The 26,855-nt window shown below is 40.2% G+C and overlaps 1 protein-coding gene across 1 annotated transcript in view; it reads right to left on the bottom strand.

Annotated features, from left to right (window-relative positions):
* Positions 1 to 26,855, bottom strand: part of LOC120742926 (contactin-associated protein-like 4) — a 114,575-nt gene that overhangs the window by 44,728 nt on the left and 42,992 nt on the right. Inside the window, exons 4-10 of the mRNA XM_040046455.1 lie at positions 24,188 to 24,335; positions 22,705 to 22,911; positions 10,223 to 10,398; positions 9,673 to 9,819; positions 6,337 to 6,604; positions 5,111 to 5,260; positions 1,695 to 1,866 (exon numbers count right to left, since the gene is read on the bottom strand). Of these exons, the coding sequence (XP_039902389.1) occupies positions 1,695 to 1,866; positions 5,111 to 5,260; positions 6,337 to 6,604; positions 9,673 to 9,819; positions 10,223 to 10,398; positions 22,705 to 22,911; positions 24,188 to 24,335 (1,268 nt within the window). The remainder of the gene's footprint in view (positions 1 to 1,694; positions 1,867 to 5,110; positions 5,261 to 6,336; positions 6,605 to 9,672; positions 9,820 to 10,222; positions 10,399 to 22,704; positions 22,912 to 24,187; positions 24,336 to 26,855) is intronic.

The following is a 26,855-nucleotide window of genomic DNA, read 5'->3' as shown; positions in this document are numbered from 1 at the left end:
AAAAAATGCACAAAGCTGGATTTATTCTGTCTTTACGCTGCACAGCTGCCTCTTCTTCTCTCATTCTCTCCCCCTCCCTCTTCTGTTGCTTCTTCAATCATGAAACTGATCAATGATCAGCTGACCGGCTTTTCTGTCGCAAGTCCCGTCTCTCTTGTTTGTTTATCGCCCACTTTGCGCCAACAGCAGCACCTTTGAGCTTGATTTATTTAATATTTCTTTCTAGTATCAGCTGATGTTTGCTGGAGCCACAGCTGTAAAAGCTGCTGGTCATATTATCAGTTTGGATATGTGATGAGAGGGAAACATGAAGATGAAACCAGGAGATGTCCTTACTGAATCATTAGAGCTGAACAGGTGATGGAGAAACAGGTTCACCTTTTACGTGACATGAAGGAGTTGAAGGGAAGTTATGGTAAATGGACTGATTCTTATATAGCACTTTTCTACTCTTCTGGAGTACTCAAAGCGCTCTATACAACACGCCACATTCACCCAGCCACACCGATTCTGACAAGCACTACCTCTATATTGTGCACTATACTATATACTCACACACATTTATACTCCGATGGATGCATCGGAGAGCAACTTGGGGTTAGTATCTTGCCCAAGGATACTTGGCATGCAGACTGGAGGAGCCTGGGATCGAACCTCCAACCTTCCTGCTCTACCTCCTGAGCTACAGCCACCCTGAACTGTTTCTGAGAGACAAATAATACCAGGATCCTTTTTTAGACTGACAGCTGGTAACTGTACAGAGTCTAGCAAAGTTTTGCCAGGGGGGCAGGTAGGGCATTAACAGGGAAAAGGGAAAAGGGGGGCACAAAGAAATACTTTTCTTTCTTATTCTCATGTGTTGTAGATAGTTCAGGAGGTTAACTCAAGCAAGCAGTTTGGGGGTTTTGGCTAAGTACTGTTTAGAATACCAGAATAGGGAGGGTGGTATAGGTTTAAGTTTATTAGACAGATAGATATACATCACTGTCACAACAGCGTTTGTTTTCATTCAAAGGCTTTATGATTTTTCCTATAATTTCCTAGCCAAAATGCCCAGGACCGATTTTTTGTCCCAGTCCAGCCCTGTATGCAGCTCATCTGCAGTCTGGAATTACCCACATCTTCCTACTCAGAAGGCAGAATTTCCGAGTTCCGAGTATAATCGAAAGCACCACGACTGCAGTTTCCGTGTTGGATGTAAAAAGTGCACGTGACGCTGTGACGTAGGCTAGAATCATGGCGGCGGTCAACGACAGTCCAGGCGTGGGATTTCTGCACATTATTTTTTCCTTTCTGTTGATAGGTGGCACAGTGCACTTGTGGCAGGATAGTGCTAACATGTAAGCAAGCTAGAAGACTGCCATCCTTGCTGGTATTGCAGTTAGGGAAGCAACACATTAATAAGAGAATTCTGAGTAAAACCAAAGTTACTTTCCCTAGTAACTACTTACTTTGAAAGTAACGAGTAACTTGAAGTAACTGAGTTACTTTTGATAGAAGTAAATAGTAATGCAACTAAGTTACTAATTTAAAGTAACTTACCCAACACTGGTTATAATTAATATTAGGTGTTATTCTTGTATTGTCATTTGTATGTCAGTTGTAATTACTAACAAATAAAAGTCACTTCACTATGTCTACCTTCAGCCTGGCACCACACTTACATTTGAAAGGTGGCACTTTTAGGGACTTACCTGTCAATGATGCCACACATGTCAATCTGCAAGTGGCTGTAGTTTCCCAGCAGCCTTTGCTGCACTTTGATCAGGTCAACAGTTTGGTCATCCAGAGTCAAGAGACGCATACATCCTTGAAATGTGTTGAAGGGGTTCTTGCACTTTTGAGCGCTCTCCCCAGTGGGACAACCTGAGAAGGGAAAAACATCTAATGGTTGGACTTTTAAATTATCCAAATGATTCCACATGATGTCGATACAAAAATTCAGAGATAGATTTTCTCCAAAGTTTTTCTCAACAATATTTATTTCCATCCTTCCTGAGAATTATCTCTTCACATCTTAATTAGGTGCAAAAATACACCCCCAAAAAAATCTTAATTCACATTTTTGATTTAAATAAAAAATTGCACATTATAAGACATTCAGAAAAACCCCCCACAGACGTCTCATAAAATCCAGCTCACAAAAACAAACATTAACATTGTGGAAACAAAGAAACAGTTTGGGGTATGTTTTTAATATCCCTTGTTTTTTTGTTTTGGAACAGGAGGTTGTTTTGCATCGTACTACATCACTTCTGTTTTGAGCAACACCCTGTAAGCAAGAACTGAGGAGACTAACCTCCGCGGTTTTAAAAACAAAATATTTTCTCATTCCTGTTGGGCTGTCAGCTGTTTAAGAGCTCAGTGCTTCCTTTGCTGTATTTTTTTGTCATGATGCTCCAAAAGATTTTCAATGGGTGATAGGTCGTGACTGCAGTTAGGTCGACTTTGTACCCCTGACTCTTTTAGAATACAGAACCTAGCAGTGAACTACAGGGACTAGCTGAGAATGAATGCAAACAAAGTCAGCTGGGACAAACAGGCACTGCAACTGCAGCTGTCATCTAAAAAGCAGCTCCTTCTGAATATTATTAAAAACTTTTATATTATATTTTATTATTCATCATCATTCATAAGCTTAAATAAACACTCTCAAGTCATTTTACACTCTTCAAAGTTGTAGAATGATCACACCTCTGAAGACTGCACCTTTAGGTTTTATAAAGACTAACAGATTGTTTGGAAATGGTAGGGGTTTCAAATATTTGTGATTACGTTTTCACAGAACTCTACTCTGTGATAAACTAAGTACATGTCAAGATTCACGAGCTTTAAGAAATACCTTCAGCAGTATAACTGCTGGTCATTGTACTGTTGCACAACCCAGATCAGCCAAACTTAATGGACATCTCAGTGACTTCAAGGGGCCCAAGTCCCGTTTTTACAAAATAAGCCCAAATCATCAAACTTCCACCACTGTGCTTGACCATTAGTATGAGGTGTTTGTGCTGATATAATGTGTTTGGTTTTTACCAAATGTATTGCTGTGCATTATGGTCAAACATCTTGATTTTGGTCTTGCCTGCCTGCAGACATTGTTCCAAGCCTTCGAAACAAGCTATACTTACTTTCGGGTTTTCGTAATTGAACTGTTATGAACTTTAACATTTGACATGCTGACTGAGGTCTGTAGTATCTTCCTGGAAAGATTGTGTTACCGTGTTACCATACTGTTGTACTACAGATCAGCAAACTGCCAGGTCTTCTGCTCTGATAGAGTTTACACTTGCTAATGACCAGCTGAACTGATTAGCAGCACCTGGTTGCCACTTCCCCTTTTAATTCCTATAGAAGCAATAAGGGTGTACGTAGTTTTTCAGAAGACTCCATAGCATCCTGTGAGCACATTTTGTGCTTTCAGTTTTTCACATGAAAGCACAAATGTTGAACAGATAGAAATGTGACACATTTATATATCCAGGCAATCAAAGTTTTTACAAAATTTGTTGAAACACCAATGCAGCAGAGAAAACCTACAGGAGAGCTAAAATCAAAAGTATTCAGCCTTTTCAGAACACAAATACTTAGATGTTGAGATATTTTGTCAACCTATTTTGACCTGCTGGTTGCACTAACACAAAGGTTCAGTAAGCTTTCTTTTTCTGATCACCTCATGCACAAAAGAGTAGCTGACCAACAAAGGCCCTCCACCCCACCTACTGTCCCAGTCCATGTTCATCTTATTCATTCATTTGAAAAAGCAACTCACAATATCATCATGGTCTAATATCTACTTAGGCAGTTACCCTCAAAATGTTTTTGCTTACCACTCCCTTAACTTGCTCTTTGATCAGCCTTTGCACAGACTTTGGATTCTGTGTATGAACTCTGATTTAAGCCCTCAGCACAAGCAGTCCAGAGGTGGCTGTCAGATAAATCCTCTCTGCCCAATCCTGTGAATGAGCCCCATGTTTTATCCATCAGTGATTCGTGCTTCAGGTTGATCCTGGATGGCAGCATTCGGTGACCCAACACAGCATTGCTGCTCGCGGCTCTGCATTGCTCTAATTACAGTCAGTCAGACACACAGTTTGGCACTTCTTACCACAGGAAGGGGGGAAAGATGAGTCACTGCTCGTTGTCACCTTAAATTTTAGAAACTCAGAAGAAGACTTTGTTGGATCTGTTTTGCTTATGGCAGTCAAGATGACGCAGCAGGAAGTTTAGTGTTGATCACAATGTTATAACAATTGAGTTTCACCTGAAATTAGGTTAAGAATGTAACTACAGCTCAACTCACTGCCATCCTTTGCTCATTATACTAAGGCTGCTGTCTCTTAGAAAAACTGGAGCACTTCTTTAATGTTGTGATACCATTCACAAGCAGTATATAAACATTTATGCTGCAGGCAAAGGTGTGTGAAAGGATAATGCATGTAAAAAAAGTTAAAAAAAAAAAAAAACATTTCAAAAGATATCCTGTACATTAACAAAATTGTGTTAACAAAATCTGTTGTGGCATGGAAGTGACATGCACAATATTAGGCAGGTGGATGTAATTTTGCAGCTGATCTCTTAACAAGTTTGTCTTTAGCTCCATGTGTGTACATGTGTAGGGGTGGAAGAGAGAAAGTATACATGTGCTACAGTAACAGGAGGGAGGGAAATGAAAAGAAGAAAACCTCAATTTTAAAATAAAAACACCGGTGATTTGGAGAGACAGAATGACAGAGAGAAAATAGTGGATACAGTAAGGACAAAAAAGGAGGAAAAAAAAGAAGAAAGATGGGTGGAGCAGCCAGAAGAAAGATGAAAGAAGAGGGGGGTCGGGAGTGAGAGCCACCGAGCAGCTTTATGACTTTGTCCCTCTCTGGGTGGCACTAAACCTCCAAAGGAGATCTGGAGATGATAATTATTACCAGAGTACCTGCATGAATTTTAACTACCCCCGTCTGTCGATGTCAGCAGTTTCTCTGGCAGCAAAGCCCTTGCACATGCTTACAGTATGTATAATCTGTTGACTTTGACCATAGAGAGCTTTTAGAAACGCTGAAAATCCCCCCCCAAAATCTCTCTATATAAAAGTAGTACATGATGCAGGTATTCTTACCACCAAAGAAGAGTTGACTATCTGAGGTGAGAGGAACCGAGATGCTGATGTGAGCGGTGGCTCCTTCATCTTTGTCCACTGTGATGCTTAGATGATCATGTTTGAAGCTCAGCTCCACATAATGCCACTGACCGTCATTCAGACCTGAGCCTGAGACACAAATACACACATACAAAATCCAGAACAGGGTGTGATTGAGTTCAAATCAGGATGTGACCTTGGTTTAATTTTAATTTCAAGTATACGAAAAATATAAATTACACCATTTCCATTTTTTACTTGCATACACTTGTTGGCCACTTTGTTAGGTGCACTTTGCCCGCACTGGGTTGGACCTCCTTTGTTTCTCAGAACTTAATTCTTTGCGCCACAAATTCAAAAAGGTTCAAAACTTTCCCTTGAAATTTTGGTCCATATTGACATAACAGCATCAGAGTTGCTGAAAATTTGTCAACTTCACATCCAAGGTGCTTTATTGGATTGAGATCTGGTGACTGTGGAAGCCATTTGATTATACTGAAATCACCGTCTCATTCAAGAAACCAGTTTGACATGACTGTGGTCGTAAAGGGTGGTCATGGCCTACAAAACTCAAGTAGACCATGGTGTTGAAAGCTGCTTTAAATTTGCCAAGAAAATATCCCCCAAACCAATGCAGCAGCAGTCTGAAACACTGATACAAGGCAGGATCGATCCATGCTTTCATGTGGTTTACACTAAAATCTGTTCCTTCCTCTTAATGTTACAGCAAAAACAGAAACTCATCAGATTCGCAAATATTTTAACTTCTCTGTCCTATTTTGGCGAGTCTGTGCTGATTGTAACCTCGGTTTCCTGTTTTTAGGTCACAGGTTAGCAGCCAGTGTGGTCTTCTGCTGCTGTTGCCCATTTGTAATGAGTGGGTATATGAGTTACTGCTGTTGTCAGCTCGAAGCAGTCTATCCACAGAGTTCTCCTCTGACTTCTGGCATCAACAAAGCATTTTCTGCCAGAGAAGTGCTGCTCACTGGATATCTTTTTCAGACGTTTCTCTGTAAACTTTAGAGATGTGGGAAAATCATGCATGTTTTGCTGGTCTTGCACCAACAACCATGCTACAATCATTAGTGATTAGCTGAGTAGATAGTTGTGTCGTTGAACTGATGTACCTAATGAAGTGACCATTAAGCATACTCTAATGTATACGCAAATGAATAGAGAAACATCCAGATCGTGACTGAACCCACCTGCGCTGAGGTCCAGCGAGGATCTGCCTGCTTTACTGATCTGTAGTCGAAGCCTCGCCTGGCTCAGGTATAGGAAAACTGTACCATCCTGCTGCGGGAGACCAAAGGTCAAGAGCAGACCTCCCTTGTTCCACGTCCTGAACTGCAGCGTCACAGACACTAGCCCTGTTGACCATGATGTAAGGCCAGGCAACTGGAGGAAGCTGTGGGAGTCAGTGAACGTCACAGCCACTGAAACTGGCTCAGCACAAGAAAAGGTCACATTGCCCTGAGAACAGGAGGAGGGAAGAGAGAGAGGAAGAAATGATTGTGAAAGAGATAAAACATGAATATTCATCGACTGCAGAGGCTGACTTGGTTTGACTGGGTGTCACAGAGGTCTCATCAGCACCTCTCTGAAAAAGGACACCTGTATTTCCATATTGATATCAGCTGAACAGCTAAAACGCTGAAGGCTTTCTTTGGAAACCTGAAACATCAGAGTCAGAAAGGCTTTGCACACACTGCCTATTTGTGCCACAAAATCAAATTTCTTAATTACACTGGGAAACTGAAATAATACAACACGAGAAATATAGTTTTATAAACAGCAGTGTGTCCAAATATTCCATGATGGAATTTACCGCGTATAAGCTAGTATGGTTCAAGTTTTCTTCTTCTTTTTTTTAACTGCCACTTGTCTCATGCAGCTCTTTTGCTTTGGGCTTTGTAACATCAGAATGTAGATGTGATGACACTGGTGATGATAATGAAGGAGATTATGATGATGCTAATGACGCTGATGATGATGATGGGTGTAAAAATAGGGAGGATGATGATGCAAATGATGAAAATAATGATGATAACAATAGTAATCATGACAGTGACCATTAGCATAATAATTACCACGATGCAGAAAAGGCAAAGAGGAAGGCTGGGGGAAAAGTCACTAAAAGTCTGTCGTAGGGAATAAAAGTTCACAGCTTGTTCAAACTTTCATCACGGAAGTACTCTAACAGAAGAATGCTAAATGCTAAATAATTAATTACTATGATAATAAATTGACAGCCTTGACAGAAGGATAACACAGCTTTACTAGAAAATGCTATCATCACTATAATAAAACACCATTTTTCTATTAAATGATTTTTTTTTACAGAAGACTTTTTATTTACTATAAAAATGTCACTTGTTCTTAAGCTACAAATACATAAACTGAAAGTTGCTTTGAACTTGCAGCTAATGTTTGATTTTCAAAGGGAAAAAAATGAACGATTGGCACACTGCAGAACTCCAATTTCTTTATTTAATGCATTTAGTACTTTGTGATGTTTCAAGCATACCTTCCCATCTTTAATCACCTGTGTTAGGTCACATGACCACGATCACTGACAATAATATACGATCACATCCACGTCTTACATAGGACAAACAACTGATGAATAAATCTTCTGTGAATAACACATTGCATCGGAAGACCAAAGCGATATGTGGAAGATGTCTATGTCACATTTTTTGGCTCTGTAACAGCTCAACAAGGTGGAGATGATGTGCATGGATTTTTTTCCCTAATTTCCTAGAGGTGCAGTCTACTGGTGGATGAAAATAGGATCAGCCAGACTGACCTATAAATAATCAGAGTGGTGGAAAAAGAAACTCTGTTGCAGTGATGCTACGCCTCATATCCATATTAAACCCTAGATATAGGGTTGTGGCTGACTTTTGTAAAAACTTTTTAAAACTTCCCAAAAACAAATCAAACATAAACTCTTAAATTTGCCCGATTACCTTGCTAAAGTGCCCTTCACATACAATGCTTCAATGGCACCGCTGTGCTCTGAAATTTATTATTTTCCTGGTTGGTGAGCACTCGCTGGTGACATGGTGTGACATTTGCATGACCAATAGAAAACATAGAATGGCAGGGAGCGTGCACACAAAATCCACATAAAGACCATTACTAGCTGCAAAAACAGTACATACAAAGCACAGCGGCCGTTCCAATAGCTAACCAGTGCTGACTGCTAATGTGTAGCTGATAAGTGAATTATGTGAATTAATGAAGTACATTTAACTTCTGCACATTGGTTCAATCGATGCAATGGCCCAGTAAATTATTCACTAGAGATGCAATAATGATAGATGTTAACTCATTCTTACAAATAACACACAAAGTGGATCATCACCAAACACAATTTAGAGTAAGAAGAAAGTGTAAAACAATACAACAATAATTATCCATCCAACCATTCACTTTTGCTTATCCTCAGGGTCATAGGGGACGGCTGGAGCCTATCCCGGGCACCACAGGGTGGAAGGCTGGGTACACCCTGGACAGGTCACCAATGTGATGCAGGGCTAACACAGAAAGATGGACAACCACATTCACACCTGTGCGAAATTTACTATCACTAATAATCGAATCCCACTAAATGCATGTCTTTGGATTGTGGGAACAAGCCAGAGTATCTGGAGAGAATCGACAGTGTCATGTGGAGAACGTGCAAACTCCACACAGAAAGGCTTCGACTAGATGGTGGAGTCACTGGACTCAGGACTAATATTGAATGTTTAGTTTTTGCAAGAACTGCAATGCTGAGTCCTTCATGACATTACAAACCTATTAGAAAAGAAGTGATTCCTGAAGATGCATTTTGAAAATACTACTTAGTACACAAAAATGAAGTAATTTCAACGTATGCTCAAAAATCTCTTCTTTTCTCGTAGGTTTGAAATGTCATATAGGACTCAACATTGCAGTTCTTGCAAAACAAAACAAAAAGCTGAAATAAAATATTTAGAATACTTTACAGATATTACAAATGGATTGTGGAGGCAGTCAAGGCACTTGCTGCTAAATGACAGATGAATGTGCCATACACCCTACACAAGCAGAGATGCATGAAGATGAACCGGCAAGTGAACCCCAACACAACAATGAATATTGTACTGAAAGAACAGATGTCTTTGAGCTGGCTTTGGACTTGGACTCAGCTTTTCTCCTTTACGCACACTAAGATGAGGCCATGTTTTTTTGGTTTTTTTTTACATATTTAACAATGAAAGCTTTGTGTAAAAGAAAGGAGTTACTACACGGTGACATATAGCAGTCATTCTCAATCCTAGACTCCACAAAAACTTTTGCTTTTTTTCTACTAAACTTTTTGAAACTGCGTGTATGCAAAGAGCTGTCCTCAGAATTATCAATATAAACATGCAACACTTAAATTAATAACATTACAGCTTTAGTTCGGCGTCATGAGTGACAAGCAATTAGTAGGCAAAATTGTACCACACTATTACTTTTAGTGCTTGTGGTAAAATTAATTCAAAAAATGCTGAAATATAATGACTCACCACTATCGCGACCTGTGAACTGCCGTGTTTGGCCAGGTCTATCAGGTTGATGTCGCTGTACAGCAGGTTCTCAAGGCAGCCATGAAAGTTCCTGTTGGACAGGATGGGTTTCTGCAGTCCGTGGCTCTGGACAGCCGCCACTGTCAGCTGCACAGTAATTCCAAAACACGCTATAATAATATTACCTTCTCCCTCTGAATGACATCAAGGTTGCTGTAAGAGGTTCATTCACAGAGTACGCTGCTTTTTAACGCAGAAAAATAAGCTCAAAAACACCTCTTCATTGCCTCAGTACACTCACACAGTTAAATTATGCACTGAATAGCCCCTTTGAATAACCCTCTCAAGCTGGTTTGGCACAGAAAGCTGCCCACCTTCTGCCTTTTCATTGACTAGAAGAACTAATATGACTTGGACGTCCTGTCTGATTTATTCAACGAGTAACTCACTCACGCTGCTGAACAAATGAATATTTCTGCAGGAGTGGATGTGCTTTTGACACGCTTGCTTCAGAATGTGTGTGTGTGTGTGTGTGTGTGTTTCCTCTCACCGTGTGAATGTGCCAGTGGCTGAGATCAGCCGGTATTTGAACCTGCAGTGTATTTTTATCTACGGTCAGGTTTAGGTGAGTGCTGAGCCGCTCCAGCTTTACATGGTGCCAGTGCTGGTCATCAAGCAGACTGCCCAGGGAAACGAGAAGCTGACCACCAGAGGATGAACTCACACCTGCAACACAGAGGGAGAGAGGAGCGGGAGAAAAGTTGTCATGTCGGTGCCATGGTACATTTCAGAGAAGAGCAACGTCCCCGGCCAACGCAGAAATCCCATTATGCATCTCCTGCTGAGGATCTTTGATTTTTTTTTTCCCTGAAGTTTATTACCTCCAACGCACTTGAAGAAGAACATCCATAAAACATTTTTAACAAGGACAAACATCTGTGAAGAAAATAGTCAGTGCTTTTTCCCAGCAAAACACCTATAGGAAGGGATTGTGTTCAATCTATCAAAACAAAAAGCGCCACGGAAAGATTGCTGCATCAGTGGGATATTTTTTAATCTCTGTTTCAAAACAGGAAGCAGGTCACTGAGGTCACCCTCTTTCATTATAGAGCACATTTCTGTATGCTGAGAGGGAGGAGGACAGAGTACGAGAAATGATGATGCTACAAAATGATACCAGGACATAATTAATGACAGACCCAACACCAGTAGGTCTGATAGGTGGATTTATCTCTGGGTCCTCCAATGTGTTGGTTAGGAAACGAGGTTCTGCTGACAGAATGAGCTACAACAAAAGGAGAGATATAAGCCAAGTCATTAATTATGAAAGGTGTTTTCTTCAAGATAGAAAGACAGTTCAAATTACAGAATTCCAACTCCTCATTGTGTGTTTAGGGGTCTGAGATAGAGCTACGCAAAAGGCTGGTAAATGCTGGAAAATTGGTGGCTGGGAGTTAGAAAGAAGAAACCTTACAAAAAATCTGAAGCTTGCTCCCCAAATCAGTTTGAGGTTTTTAACCACTACTATCATAAACCAACTAGTTTCTCCAATCTAAAATAACTGTCAGCGATCAACTTGCTGAATAGATCAAACTGTTGGTATCAGTTTCAGGTTTCAACAAGGGAGTACGTTGCATTCAAAGTTTGCATCAGTGACTTCATTTTTTTCTATATTGGCAATGTTACACAGATATATTAGACTTATCCTAAATTGTCTTTAGTATTGTGCTCTAGCTATGAATCAAAGGTCCAACGACAGTTTTCCCACTACTAACAATCAAATTAAATCAAATTAAAATTAAAATCTGAAAGATAAATCTAACATGGAAGTCACAAAAACTGCAGGTAGTCTAAAGGCAACTTGAGGCTAGTTCCTCAAAGCTAGTTGCTCCTATTTATTTCCTGTGCTAAAATGCTCAATTTTGCAATGGAAATAAGCAAAAAAATAAATAAATAAATGTATGTAAATAAATCTCATCAGTATTTTTTATACGAACCAAAAGTGGATTAAAAGTACACACCGGCTGTTAGCTATCTCATGTTACAATGCTATGGTTAAATGTATTGTAATTCAGTTTGGTTATGCTAGTATTACTTTATTAATACGTTAGCACTAAGTCACCTGTGTGTTCTGCTCATACTGTAGCCTAAAGAGGCACCTTGCTAATGAAGCTAGCTAATGTTAGCTGATGAGTAAACGTTCCAGCTTCTCCAAATATGGTGATCCCTACCTCCTAAAAAATGCTGGACTGACTAAAATAGCCAAAAATAGCCAAATCGAGGGAAACAGTATTAAAATTCACAAACCAATAAGTGATCAGTGTCTCTATCTTTTATAACACAGTTTTTGATTACACAAACATTCCTGATGAAACAGATTTAAGTAAGTATTCAATGCTAAACAAATAAGTGGCTACATAATGCTCTTAAGTTTAACTGAGATCGTGATTAATGTTAAATAGTATCCAAACTTACTTCCAGTCTGAAACAAGTCTTATCACAAGATATACTGTTATGATTATTTCAGGAGTCTATCGTCATGTGGTGCCAGCATTTAAAATACAACTTCACTGCAAAGCTAACACACATTCTCAAAACCAATTCTTAGTTTTAGTCACAGTTACGAGGAATTTCATACCATACAGAAGGAAAAGGAGCAATCACCCATGGCAAGAATTTGACTATGAGTGGGTTTCAGATTTGTTTATTTCATGTATTTGCATCTTTGTGTATGAGGATGGTAGGACACACAGTCTTACCAATGGTGTCAAACCATTTCACAGATCAATGGCTTTGAAAAAGATCAAGATTAATTTAATTATCATTATTCTACACATTATTCTGCACAACAAAATTGCAGATGCAGTACCCTCTATGAAAAATCCAAAATGAATTGAGTACTGCATAAACGGCCTTGGTTATATCAAGATACAACATTTTTTGGGTCTGTTCTTTTCTCTTGTTATCTTGTCTTGAAAACAACATGGGATACATTTTTATAAGTTATTACCCACCTATTTATATTAGGGTTATATAATCTGGTTATATTATATATAATTAATGGCTGTGGCTGTTTTGAATGACAATTTGTGTTATTTTTATCAAAATATGATTCTGTTCATCTGGACGTAGTGTTTTCAGTGCGAGAAACGTTTCGTCACTCATCCAAGTTTGGATGAGTGACGAAACGTTTCTCGCACTGAATGAACAGAATCAACTTTTGGAGATTTACTTATCTGGATGATTGAGAATGCATCAAGATGTTTTACCAAAATACTTCAGTTTTTCCAGTAAATACAGTATATTTTTCAATAGCACAAATTGGCGTCCCATTTGCTGTCAGAAAGAATTAAGTATCAAACGTATAGATGATGTCAAAGTGGCTATGTCCATTTTAATGCACAGTCTAAAGGTAAAACTCTTTACCACACTGGCAACAACTTGCATTTGTTTACAAAAAACCTCAATTAAGAGATCATTAAGATCCTGAGGGGAACATAAAAGTGTTTAACTGTTTTTTTAAAAACCTACTAAACAGAAAACATGAAAGCAACAACATCAAGATCAAAGTGCTAGATAGTCCCTTGTAGACACAGAGTAGCAGATAATTATAGCATAGGTTGGCATTTATACCCCAAAGATGCTATTCCTATTCTTTTTTGAATTCTTTGTCAGAGACATACTTTGTCTCTCTAGACAAAGTATGTCTTCTTTGGAAACATTCATTTTAGCTTACCATAAATTTAAATGAACCAAATCAGTCCTATAGTAAGTGTGAAAGGCGAGAAGTTATAACAATATTTACCATCCACAGTCAATTAATATTTAGAAAGAGTCCTCCATTTGTTCTCCTTTTTTTCTGCCACAAATCTCTTTCACTTCCCAGTGTCTTCAAAGGCAAACAAGACGGGAGTCATTTACATTTTTACATTTGCCTTTAAACAATGAACTATGAGGTTTTTTTTTTAATTGTTTTAAATTCTATTTTAAAGATGCATTCTTTATTTTTACCGCACCGAAAAATTCAGTAGTAAGAAACCTATCATACAGCAGGGGAGTGCAGTAAGAGGTTTCTTTCCATTTTCTGGCTCCTCTGGAACTCTTGGGAGGCAGCATACAAAACGAGTAAATCGCTGTAGACAAAGTGGAATTGAGTAAGCAAATGCAACAGCAATCACCGCAGTTCATTGTCTTCTATTTTCTCTGCCAACTGGCACACTTTGTCCAAAGACATTCATCTCATTTCAGCGGTGCTGTTCAGATGCCTGGGGGGAAGATCTAGTTGTAGCTTTTGCTGCTCTGTACAATGAGCAAAATGCTGATTGTGGCAAAGTCGTGCTACTGTAAACCCTGAAATATTCCATTTAGTATGCCAGAAACCAGACAGTGAACACAGCATGTCCTCACTGCTGAGAATACGGAGACAAGAAAGCCTTTCACTTAACATGCAGCCTGCCCTGCATGGATCTCTGATGCCATCCTAATTTCGTCAGTGATACTTAACACCATTTGTCCAAAAGGCACTGGAGCCCTCAGCGCATTTACTGCTGTGTATTACAGCTTTCCAATGGCAGTTCAGAATTGAAGTGAATTATGAAGCAGCAGGCTACATTACAGCAAACTGACATTTTGATAAATGTAAAGCATAGAGGAAATGAGATGGTTTTGGATAGCGGACATAAATCTTAATGAGCCAGTCAATTTATTCCAACTGCTTGGACAGCCACAGGCACACAGAGAGGGTCTAAGTGTCTCACTGCATGTGTTTGTTTGACTGTCTGTCTCCTTGGTCACTGTCTATTGGTCTGTCTGTTATTCCTGTCTTTGTGTTTCCATTCAGACATGTACTTATGCTAATGGATGTTGCTCACTAATTAATGAAAACACTTGCAACCTTATAAGCTGTATATTTACCCAGTTCACAGTGTTCACAGCCACCTCTCTGTCTCAGCCAGCTTGCTGTTCTCGTGAAGTGACATGAATCACCGTTAAAGAGAGGACCGGGACTGACAGGATCAGGCCGGCAAAAGGGAGAGATAACTGTGAAAAGCTTCAGAGAGTCTCTCACATTCTTCAGTGTTTAGATAATGCATCTAAACCTTCTGCTATTATCTATTAGCTCTGTTAGTTTGATCTTCTCTTGTCTTCCAACAGCTGACTGTGGAGGAGCATGCTGTGGCTCAGGGTGGATGCTCCAAGCTATTGATCTAAATTACACTGTCTGTAGACTCCAAGCTCCTTGGAGATTCAGAGGGAGGAAGAAGACAAAAGATGAATACCATGCAATTGTTAAAGGTAAATAATTCAATCTGAAAAAAGAACTAGCAGAGGCAGAATTTGGATCACATATGAAAAAGGCTTTGATAAATAAACATGAAGATTTTTTTCTATAGCAAAAAAACGATAGGGTAGGGATTGACAGAGAGGCAGGGCAATAAAGAGAGCGTGCAGTGTCAGTGCTGTGACTGGGGCGAAGTACGATTTTTAGGATAATCGCAACTTAGCTCAATATAATCTCTGCACCGTTACAACAACAATCCTGTGTTTACTGTCGTTCCCAGCCAAGTTCTTTGAGCACTTTGCTGACTATCGGACTGAGTCTAGCAGGGATGTGACAGGCGTCACTCAGGGAGCTGATGTCAGACTGACAGCTTTTGCAGATGACGCCTCTTTCCAGCTGACATATACTAGACAATACCACCAGGGAAATAAACTGCTTCCACCCAGTCATACCTAATGGGAATTGGACAATATTCTGCTTTTTATTTCAAGAATGCAGAAAGGGGAGGGTGAGACTAGGGTGAGGGGATGTAAAGAAGCAGAGAGAGGCCTGGAGTTGGAAACAGCAAATTTAGGCTTTCACAAAATCTTAGAAAAATAGCTGTGGGAAGCTGGGATTTTCCGCCTGTGTGTGTGTGTGTGTGTGCGCATGGCAAATGCTGAAGAATAATGTTGCGTATAGTAAATGAAAGGTCCCTTTTTCAAACATTAATATAACATTAAAATGCAGTTGAATTATGTCTTCTCTTGAAATGCTTTTAGTTATGGTTAAGTAAATGGATGATGCAGGAAGTCTGACAATTGTGAAACGTGAACTGAATGGTACAGCATGTATTGTATTCAGGTTTTGTTGTCATATGATCACTAAACATATGATGTTGACTTGTCTGTCATTTCGAACATGTGCCCCTGTAGGGTAAGTTTAATAAAGCCCCATCTCTCAGGCCTAGTGACACTCAGTGCCCCCTCCTGGCAGCTACTGTGCACTAAACAAAACATATATTTCCTACCTGCAAATACCTGGCTTTGGTTGCTGGCAGACTGCTACGTGTCACTTGTAGTATGCATGAAAGAAACTGACTAGTTGACATGTGTTTTCCAAGTTACAGTGAAACTGTGGAAAATGCAACACAGCTAGAAAACTGAAATTGTTAGCCTTCAAAGTAAAAGTTGAGCCATTGCTGCGCCATTAAAGCACACTTTTCCTTTGAAGGTAAATGGCCTGTATTTATATAGCGCTTTACTAGTCCCTAAGGACCCCAAAGCGCTTTACATATCCAGTCATCCACCAATATATGCATGGAGCAAACTCCGCTTTGCTTATAGTGATGGTCAAAATATTCAGTTTTCCACAAATCAAAACATGGCAGGAATTGTGGGAAATTCGGTAATTATAGTGCATCTAAGAAGGTTTTGATCGATTATTAGTTCTAACAGCCGGATGCTCTCTGTTGCATCATACTCCTACTTGACCTTCTGGTGTGTGCTACCATTAGTTCATCAATGCTCTAACCTAATCTTTCTTTGAATTCTCCTTTCACCCACACAAAGAGCAGGTACCGAGTCTCACTCAGTTTTTCAGCAACCAAACAACTAGTCTGCAAAATTTCAACTATACTGCATGTCCCCTGTTTTGGGATAAGAGAATACTGTGATTAATGAAAAGTACAGTGACTAAGTGGTGCTTTTTATTTATTTATTTATTTGTTCATTTATTTCTACATCAAAGAAAGTTTAACTTTAGATCAAATTATTGCTCTGTTATAAATATAACCACACAATCTTACATCCCAGAAATAAATAAATAAACACATAAAACTAATTTCTATGATTAATTATCTGCAATTTCACTTTTGGAATATAACTTCATTTAGGACCACAAAATATGGTTTTCTGAGGGAAAGTGATATATTCTCAGGAAGCTGCACTTTTAATTTCAGCTGTAACTGAAAGGAAGGCCTGGCTGATGAGCAGAGCGGCAAAGTACTCCAGCAGCCAGATGGCACGGTTGATGAGAGCTTTGCCATATGGTGATAATACGACAGGCTGGCAGTCCAACAGCACCTCAGGTTTAACCTTGTTTACGCCAGATACACACACACGATGTCTCGCCTTGCACCTTGGGTCATGTTTTCTACTTTCCTGTCATTCATCATGGTTTCCTATTTTATTTTAATACACGTGTTTTAGGCACTTCAGTGTTGTGTCATCTCCACCATCACGAGTGTCATCTGTGCCTCATTGTGCCATTCCCAGAGTTTATTTAATATTGCTGTACCTCTCTTTCTGTGCCAGACTGTATTGTGTGCTCCAGCCTCTAGTTCCCAGTGTGCATTTTTAGGGAATTTGACTTCCCAGATTCCCTGTACTGCCATGGCCTGGTCCCTGTCAGCGGCTGAGTGATTACCAAACTTTTTTGTTAAAGTGAAGAGTGTTTATTTAATTTAATTTTTTTTACTTTTAATTCTATCTCTCTAAGTTGTGCTTTTGAGTCCTGTGTCTGTAGCTTCATGGTCATCACAACATTTTACCTTCATTAGCTTCCACACAGGCAGTGGTTTATGTTATGCTAACCCACTGTGCTCCACAGTGTTCATCCTTGACACATGTTTATAGCATCCATCATATATTATAGATTAAAAGAGAGAGATGAGGATGTCAAGCTGGGAGAGAAACGGCCAGAAAGAGAGACCCCCCACTAGATAGAGGCGAAGAGTCTGGGAATAGCTAAGAATCAGTGAGACAAACAAGACAAGAAAAGAACAAAGCTAAACACGAGTTCCTTCTTGACAGTCAATCACCAACATTCTGATTGACTGTATCTGCCAGATATGTACAAATCCAGATAACAACAGTAGGGACGCTGTGTAAACAAATGTAAATAAAGATTTGATTTGCAAATGTCACAAACCCATATTTTAATCACAATAGATTAAATATAGGACATATCAGATGTATCCTTTTTAAAAAAGTATTTCTTCATTTTGAACAACATGTTTAAAAAGTTGGGAAAGGGCCATGTTTCCCACTGTGTAGGATGCCGTGTTCTTCTAACAACATCTGGAAACGGAGGAGACTGACTGCTGGATTCCTGTGAGAGGAATGTTGTCCTAATCTTGTCTGATAGAGGGTTCAAGCTGCTCAAAAGTCCTGGATGTTCTTCGGGGCATTTTTTTTGTTTGTTCGTTTGTTTGTTTCGTGATGTATCAGATGTTTTCAGTTCGTGAAAGGTCTGGACTACAGGTCAGGTTAGCTCCCAGACTTCCATTATGAAGCCGTGCTGCTGTAATAGATGCAGTGTGAGGTTTAGGAATCCTGCTGAAATGTGCAAGATTTTCCCTGAAAAGGTATTGTCTGGATGGGATAGTAGCATGTGTGCATTTTAAGTCAGCTTTGGCCCAGAGAGATTGGGGACCTTTCTGGATACTGTTCAGGCAGTGGCTTCTTCTTTGAATGATAAAGCTTTAACCTGTACCTGTGGACAGCACAGCAACCAGTGTTCAGAGACAATGAATTTTGGAAGTCTTCCCAAGCTGTGCAGTGATTTCTATAACAATATCATGCCTGTTTTTAATATGGTGCCCTATAAGCCCCAAAGATCACATGCATCCAATATTGATTTTGTGTCCTTTCCTTTGCACACAGAGATTTCTCCAGATTTTTTGAATATTTTTATGATGTTATGTACTGTACATGATGACATATTCATAGTCAATTTTATTTTGATGAACATTATTGTGAAACACACAATTTTATTCTAATTAGTTGCTATGAAATTCAAAATAAGCTAATATTTATTGGAAAACAATTAATATGGTTTTATGTTCTACAGTGAATAAAATATGGGTTTTGAGATTTTCAAATGACTGCATTCTGTTTTCATTTACATTTTACAAAGCATCCCAACTTTTTCAGAGTTGGACAGAGGGGACAGACGCAGTGCTCCAGGACAGATTTAAAAACACAGACTGGAATATGTTCACCCACACAGACCTGGACCAGTACGCCTCATCTGTACTGGATTACATCTCCAAAACCACAGACAGTGTCACCACCCAGAAACGGATCACCATGTACCCCAACCAGAAGCCTTGGATGAACCGGGATGTTCGTCTCCTCCTGAAGGCCCGCAACACCGCCTTTAGGTCAGGAGATGCACACGCCTACAGTACAGCCAGGGCTAATCTAAAGAAGGGCATCAAAAAAGCCAAACACCATTACAAAAAGAAGGTAGAAGAACACTTCTCCAACTCCAACCCCCGACGCATGTGGCAAGGACTCCAGACCATTACAGACTACAGGACCACCAAACCCTCCCCCGCATCCTCTGATGTCTCCTTCCTCAACGAGCTCAACAACTTTTATGCTCGTTTTGAGCGAGGGAACCCCACAACCACAACCAAAGCAGACATGACGCCAGACCACCAACCTCTGACTCTCTCCCCCACCGATGTAGGAGCGGTGCTGAGCAGGATCAATGTCCACAAGGCTGCAGGCCCTGATGGCATCCCCGGGCGTGTTCTCAGAGCGTGTTCTGGGGAGCTTGCAGGAGTGCTCACAGACATATTCAATCTGTCCTTGGCCCACGCTGTGGTACCGGCCTGCTTCAAATCCACCTCCATCGTCCCGATACCCAAAAACTCCAACCCATCTTGCCTCAATGATTACCGCCCAGTAGCACTCACCCCCATCATCACTAAGTGCTTAGAGCGACTGGTCCTAGCACACTTCAAATCCTGTCTCCCCCCCACCCTGGACCCCCCCCCATTCGCATACCGCCAGAACAGGAGCACAGAGGATGCAGTCCCCATCGCAATGCACTCTGTCCTCTCACACCTGGACAACAACAACACCTACGCCAGAATGCTGTTTATAGACTTCAGTTCAGCATTCAATACAATCCACCCCTCACAACTCATCAGGAAACTGACAGACCTGGGCATCAGTTCCCTCATCTGCAAATGGTTACTGGGCTTCCTGACCAACCGCCCCCAACATGTCCGGCTGGATAACCACTGCTCATCTACCATCACAATGAACACCGGTGTACCACAAGGCTGTGTGATGAGCCCTTTCCTCTACTCCCTCTTCACCCACGACTGCAGACCTGCTGATGGTTCCAACACCATCATTAAGTTTGCAGATGACACCACGGTGATTGGCCTCATCAGTGACAACGATGAGGCCGCCTACAGGGAGGAGGTGGATCGTCTGGCTGAGTGGTGCGACACAAACAACCTGCTGCTTAACACCGAGAAGACCAAGGAGCTCATCGTGGACTACAGGAGGAATGCTGACCCACATCCACCCATCTACATTAAGGGGACGGCTGTGGAGCGTGTGAGCAGCTTCAAGTTCCTGGGAGTCCACATCTCCGAGGATCTCACCTGGACGACCAACTGCTCCAAGCTGGTCAAGAAGGCTCACCAGCGCCTCTTCTTCTTGAGGACTCTGAGGAAGAACCACCTGTCCTCAGACATCCTGGTGAACTTCTATCGCTGCACCATCGAGAGCATCCTGACCAACTGTATAACAGTCTGGTACGGGAACTGCTCTGCCTCGGACCGGAAGGCGTTGCAGAGGGTCGTGAAAACTGCCCAGCGCATCGCCGGAGCACCACTTCCTGCCATAAAAGACATCTACAGGAAGCGGTGTCTGAAAAGGGCTGGGAAAATCATCAAAGACCCCAGTCACCCATCACATGGACTCTTCACCCTCCTGCCCTCTGGGAGGCGCTACAGGAGCCTCCGGACTAAGACCACCAGGTACCGGAACAGCTTCTTCCCCACAGCTGTCAGACTCCTGAACTCTGCCTCCTGACATCTGACCCACGTTAAACTCATGGACTGAACATACACACACCCACAATGGACAACTGTATCCTCAAACACACAATAATAACATGGACTGAACCACCACTCACAACCACTAGCACTTTATATAGCCTCTGTAGAAACTATCTACACCCTCACTTATCTTAACTGCACTACTGTATAGCTCTGTGTAAATAATCATTCTGTACATTCGATAATCTTTAATCCTACAACTGTTTACAACTTGCATAGTTCCCATTTCTGTATAGCTGTATATCTCAGATTCTGTAAAGTTATTTATTTCATATTCTGTATAGTTTTTCATATTTATATCCTGTTCATATCCTGTACATAGCTTGTACTCACTACAGCCTGTACATACTTATAGTTATAGAATATTCACAACATACTTCATACCGTGTACATTATAACATTCCATAATAGACCCATCTCTGTATTATACTCACATATCTATATTATTGCTAATATATATTGTAATATATCTATATCACTAAAGCACTTCTGGATGGATGCAAACTGCATTTCGTTGACCTGTACCTGTGCATGTGCAATGACAATAAAGTTGAATTCTATTCTATTCTATTCTATATAGCACTCTTTCTAATTAGCTTGAGACATATGGATAAACAAACAAGCACTGTAGTGAGCTAAAAGGCATATGTAGAAAGAACCATAATTCCCCTGAGTTTCATCAAAATTGAATCAGAGGTATTTCCCAAAATTGTTTCTGACAAACATGCAAGTGAACCAGCAGATGGGTTGAGAGTGACTTCAAGCTTGTTCCATTTCATTATAGGAACAAAACATGCAAGATATTAAATTTGCTATACACACAAGGGATTTTGGAAGCTCTGGACCCTGAGTGAGTGCATAATTACGCTGTACAGTTTGTGTGTTTAGCTGACATTTACTCGCAGAACTAAACAATGAAAGAAAAATGAATGAACAGATGAGTGGAGCTGCAGAGTTTGCCAGTGCAGTTGGCTCAAGGAACTTCCAAAATATTGAATTCAATTCAAACATCTGAAGTTTCACTCACTCTCCAGCACAGAGTTTCAGTCATTGTCCTCAGGAAGTCGATCACTGCTGATTTGGTCCTTCCAAAAACATTACCATGTTCAGTTGGTGTGAATATGTTGCTTGCAAACTGTTTGAGGTGTGCAAAATAGTCCCTGATTATATAGTATGACAACATGACAATCAGGCACACTATTAAGATCAAAACACACGTCATCACAGCAGACAAAGTCCCTCTGACAGGTACGGTTTTTCCCAAAAGGGTAAATCTTAACAAGCAATTTGTTAAATCAGTTGGGCTGCCCTAAAGCGTACCCTCCTTTATGTCTTTCTGGACACTAATAGGACCCTTACAGGTTAGAGGTCAAATTTATACCATCAGTACATCCAGTGGGAAGCTGAGGGGTCACACTATATACACACACACATATATATATGTAAATTACAAACATTCAGCAGTAACAGATGGACAACACAGACTCGGGGAAAAGGCCAACAGAAGGACTCGTGCTGGGGTTTAAACTAATGTTGTCACAGGAGGCTTCTTAGAGAGCTTGGCAGCTAATGCTAGTGCTAGTCCTTTGGGACCACAGACTTTCTGTATATGTGATGGTACCGCTGCCTGTTCAAATGATGGAAAATGTATGTTTTACATCTCTGCTGGCAGTGCCATTGTCACACCTTTCCAACAATGTGTGTCTCAGCATGACAAGCTACACATGCATAAAAGACCTGATTTAAACAGAGTGAATATATTTATCTTGCACAACCAATTAGGCAATATCACTATAAACTGCAATTTTGCAGAATGTTTCAGCATTATTGGGGTTATGTTTATCATGTAAGAAAACACAACAAAGCATTAATTTATGGCTGTAGATCTGGGAGACCGGTGTCCTACCCTGTAGGTGGTAGAGTAGCAGCTTTCCTTTCTCGAGCACCAGCGTGAGGCTGTGATCTCGCTGTCCCTCTGCATGGAGCAGTGTCCCAGAATTCTTCAGGGTTTTAAACTTCAAAGAAATAGTCTCCATCACAGTCCAGCTTGCCCTCACACTCAGTCTGTAGACCAAGCTACTTCTGCTCCCATCAAAGCTTGCCACGCTAGAAGCTACAGAACAAAATTAAGTGGGAGAGGGAAAAGTTTTATTCTTTACATTTCATTCATTTTAAATAACATACTAGCACCAAATACTAACACAACTGTGTAAACTCTGTCTTTGCCACCATTTTTCTAACATCATGAATTTCACAGAATTGTAAGAATATTTCTAGACAGATTTGGATCTCTTGGTGAAATTATTTACTCAGCAAGCACATTTAACCCCATTAACATCACTTTTCCATATGGTTTAGCCCAGAGTTGACCATTCCTTTTGGTGCTATGTTCAATGCTATGTTCGATTTGTGAAACTTCTTTAGTATATTTTAAAATAAAGAGGCGATGGCGATTGATCAGTAGGCTTCACTAGTTGAATTTAAGCCCTGTTGTCACAGAAGTATAGTTTTACAAACCATAGCTTTATTATAGGTAGGGTACAACACAAAGTAACAGGGCTGACATTTAAGTCAGTTACAAAGAAGCAAAGCTTGCTGCTGCTGCTGCCTTGAAATGCTTGGATTGCTTGAAGGCATTTTGCATGTACATTTCTATTGTTTCAATTCTTATTGCACTCTGTATTAAAACCATGTGGTCTCTGTACAGCTCACACACAACACCCAATAATTCTAGTGCATGGCTTAGTGTTTGAATAGCACTGCTTATTTTTCTCAGAACTAATGGTTTCTAAATTGACTGCAAAAGGTTTGTATAATTCACATCACACACCAGAGCAAAGTCAAACCAAAGTCATGTTTCTGCCTATGTGTGTGGGAGTATTTTAAATCTATTTTTCTAAAAAACAATGAACAATCTTGTTCTGTATATAATGCTGCAGGATTAATATAATTTTCAAGGTGTTCCAGGGACCATTTCTTATTTTTCCGCACCACATTTAAACGCCATAATCCAAATTTGATAGAGATAATCTGTGTAGATTTAATCCAACAAATCAAGATTTAAATTAATTGACTAAAGTTTGACTTTACAAAACTAAGATACAAAACTAGCTACTAGCAAAATACTTGTAATACAATAACAAGCCAAAACTGCCATTTGTAATATTTTAAAAGAAGACACTTTTAATGCCACAACACATTTACATTTTTAGCATTCAAAATGAGTTGAAGCCAGTCGGGCATTAAAGACTTCAAGACAGGCAATCAAGACCAACTAACTGTTGATAACATAATTATATGTTACTTAAGGTCAAAATATTCTATGATAAAATAAACATTGGATATATTTATAATTGCTATAACATAACACTTAATTCACAGTTACTTACTATATCGACATCCATATATTTCCAGTCTGAGGCCAATCCTCCCACTGGGGTTCCAGTCCAGTGGGATTAAACGAAGGAAGCGAGCTATGACCGGCTGCTCCAGTTTGTACTGGACTACAGTGTCAGCATTACTGTTACCTGGAAAAGCCTGCAACAATACAGTTACATGTTTGTTACAGTTACAGTTTTCTTCATTCTTACACTCTGTCTCAGTCAGCTGATTGCTGCAACAACAATGTAATAATGTAATAATGATGTAATAGCAATAACAAACACTAAAGGGTGATGCCTCTATCAGGAAAGCAGATAGATATGCTTCTCATCAAATGTTCATAATGGTGACTAAAAGCTAGATAGGACCATTATACATTGAAAGTTTTACATATTAGAGGGCTGCAAATCTCTTTGTCAGTGGAAAGAAAAAGTCTCCCAAACCTCCTCTGCCCTGAGACCGTCTTCATTTTCAAACTCTGAACTCACCGAAGCCATTGATCCTAAGTAATGATAATGTCTCTCCCTCTCTCTCATCTCTGTCCAGTGATCAATAACTTGGACCTGTTCTGTCTCCGTAGCAAGCCTCTCTTTAAAAGACTAATGGCTTCTATTTTTCCCCAATCAGCTGCCTGTGGGAATCCAGCAGGGCTCACACACACAGAGAAACACCTGCAATAATATGTGTAAGAAGAAAACAAGAAGAACAAGCTACATATACGGTATAGAGTAGGTGTCCATGTCTTCGTGTGCATGTCCTTTGCTTGTGTCCTATCTGGAGCGCTTGTGTGATGCTGCCTGTGTGTTTGTGTGAGAGACTCAGCTGAGGGTGTACCGATGTGACTGTGTGAGAGAAATTGGCTTCTCTGGCACTGCATAATTGTGATCTCAGTGCCGTCTTCAGTGCTTTGAAGGGCTGAGCCGGCTGGGCAGCAGAGCGTTAAGCTCAACAAATGGCTCTGTTTCCTGCTGAGGAGAGCAGCATCTCATTTACTTGCCCGAGCATCTTTTGAAATATGAGTAGCCTCTGACAAGCCTTCAGTCAAGGAGAGAGGAATGGCTAGAGAATGAGTCGAAGAAGAGGATGAGAGGGCATGACAAAGGAATCGCAGAGGAACCACCAAGACAATATAAAAATACTGAATTATGCAATAAAGTCCTTCATTAAAAGGAGCTACAAGAAAAGAACGTTTGGAATAAAATAATGTTGGCAGACACGTTATTCAAGTGACATGTCATGTCAACATAGGCATTTCACTGCATAGCTGCCCACAGTGAAGCTAGATTATTCACTTTAAATTAAATGGGGTGTTTGCTGAAATATACTTGTTGCCATGCTAATGACTTTTGCTCCTTAGGAAGTTCTGAGGAGAGTTGCCAGCTTTGTTAACCTCATTTGCTCCTCTTTACTTTATCAGGGAGGTAAATTATCATAAGTGGGCTTTAAAAAAAACTTCTAAATGACGCACTGACTTTTAAATCTCAACCAAACTCTTGTGCCTGCCACCCTATGGGCCAAAATCAGATATACCTCTTATGGTGGTCTGGTTTTCCGGCAATGTTTGGATCGCATCCCAGAAGCATGTTTGTGGCACAGGAAATCCTGGGGATGCTGAGGGATGCCTTCATAGTGCATAACTCCTTAAAGGTCGAATTTAATGACAAGTATTGTCTTGGTCATGCTTCTGACATGATGTGCTTTCTTTAGGATTTGAGATTGCTGTTTGGTATCTGGGTTGAAGCCAGAGATATACTGTACAGTGGGGGTAACAATTCTTTGATCACTTGCTGAACTTGTAAGTTTGCTTACTTCTAAAGGAATGAACAGTCTCTTTGGTAGTTTCATAATGGAGAGAGACAGAATATCAGTGAAAAAATCTAGAAATAAAACACATTACATGAAAGTTCTAATTTGATTTTTATGTCACCGAAAATGTCATCTCTCTCTGCAGATTTTCTAGCTGACTGAAGTCTGAAGACTGGCTGGGCCACTCCATGAGCTTAATGTGCTTCTCCTTTAGCCACTCCTTTGTTGCAGAATGATGGGGAAGGATAGGTCATGATCATGGATGGAAGACCCGCCCACAACAAGTTAGTGCATACTCAAGTTTGAAGAAAAATGGTGAAATGCAAATGGTCAGATTGGGACTTCAAGAAAACATCCAAAAAAGTAAGAGTGAATGATAAAAGGTTAATTAATGTCATTTTTGTGTTTGTTTTCTATAGGCACAGTCTCCTTTTGAATCACACTTTAAAACATTTGAAACATGTGGCATCATAAAAAAGTAAGTAAGACTCCACATACAACTTGCTTGATGACGGGATCTAATTTTATTCTATTTTTAATCCATGAAGTAGTTAGTGACTCTAACCATCAAATAAATGAAAGTAACCTGAGTAGAGACTTTGTTTCTACCTTTACCTCACAAGTCAGTGAGAAGCTGTGACTGATGCAGCTGTTTTTGCAGTAAAATTCTCACCATCACAGAGACGCTAAGCAAGCCTGACTAATATACGAAGCTTTAAAAGTGCTCTAAAAGCTGATGTGGATTCATCGCCTTTCATGCTGACTGTCAAATCAACATGTTTTTAAGCTACAAGGAGTGTGTTCTTTAGTGATGACTTGAAGGGCTTTGGAGAGTTTGTATCCTTCACTGTGAAAAAGTTGTACCCAGTC

The sequence above is a fragment of the Simochromis diagramma genome, unplaced genomic scaffold (assembly GCF_900408965.1).
Source record: "Simochromis diagramma unplaced genomic scaffold, fSimDia1.1 OVJJ01000553.1, whole genome shotgun sequence".
In the NCBI taxonomy this organism is placed as follows: domain Eukaryota; kingdom Metazoa; phylum Chordata; class Actinopteri; order Cichliformes; family Cichlidae; genus Simochromis; species Simochromis diagramma.
Note: the sequence above shows the minus strand (reverse complement) of the source record. Positions and strands in the feature narration are given on the sequence as shown.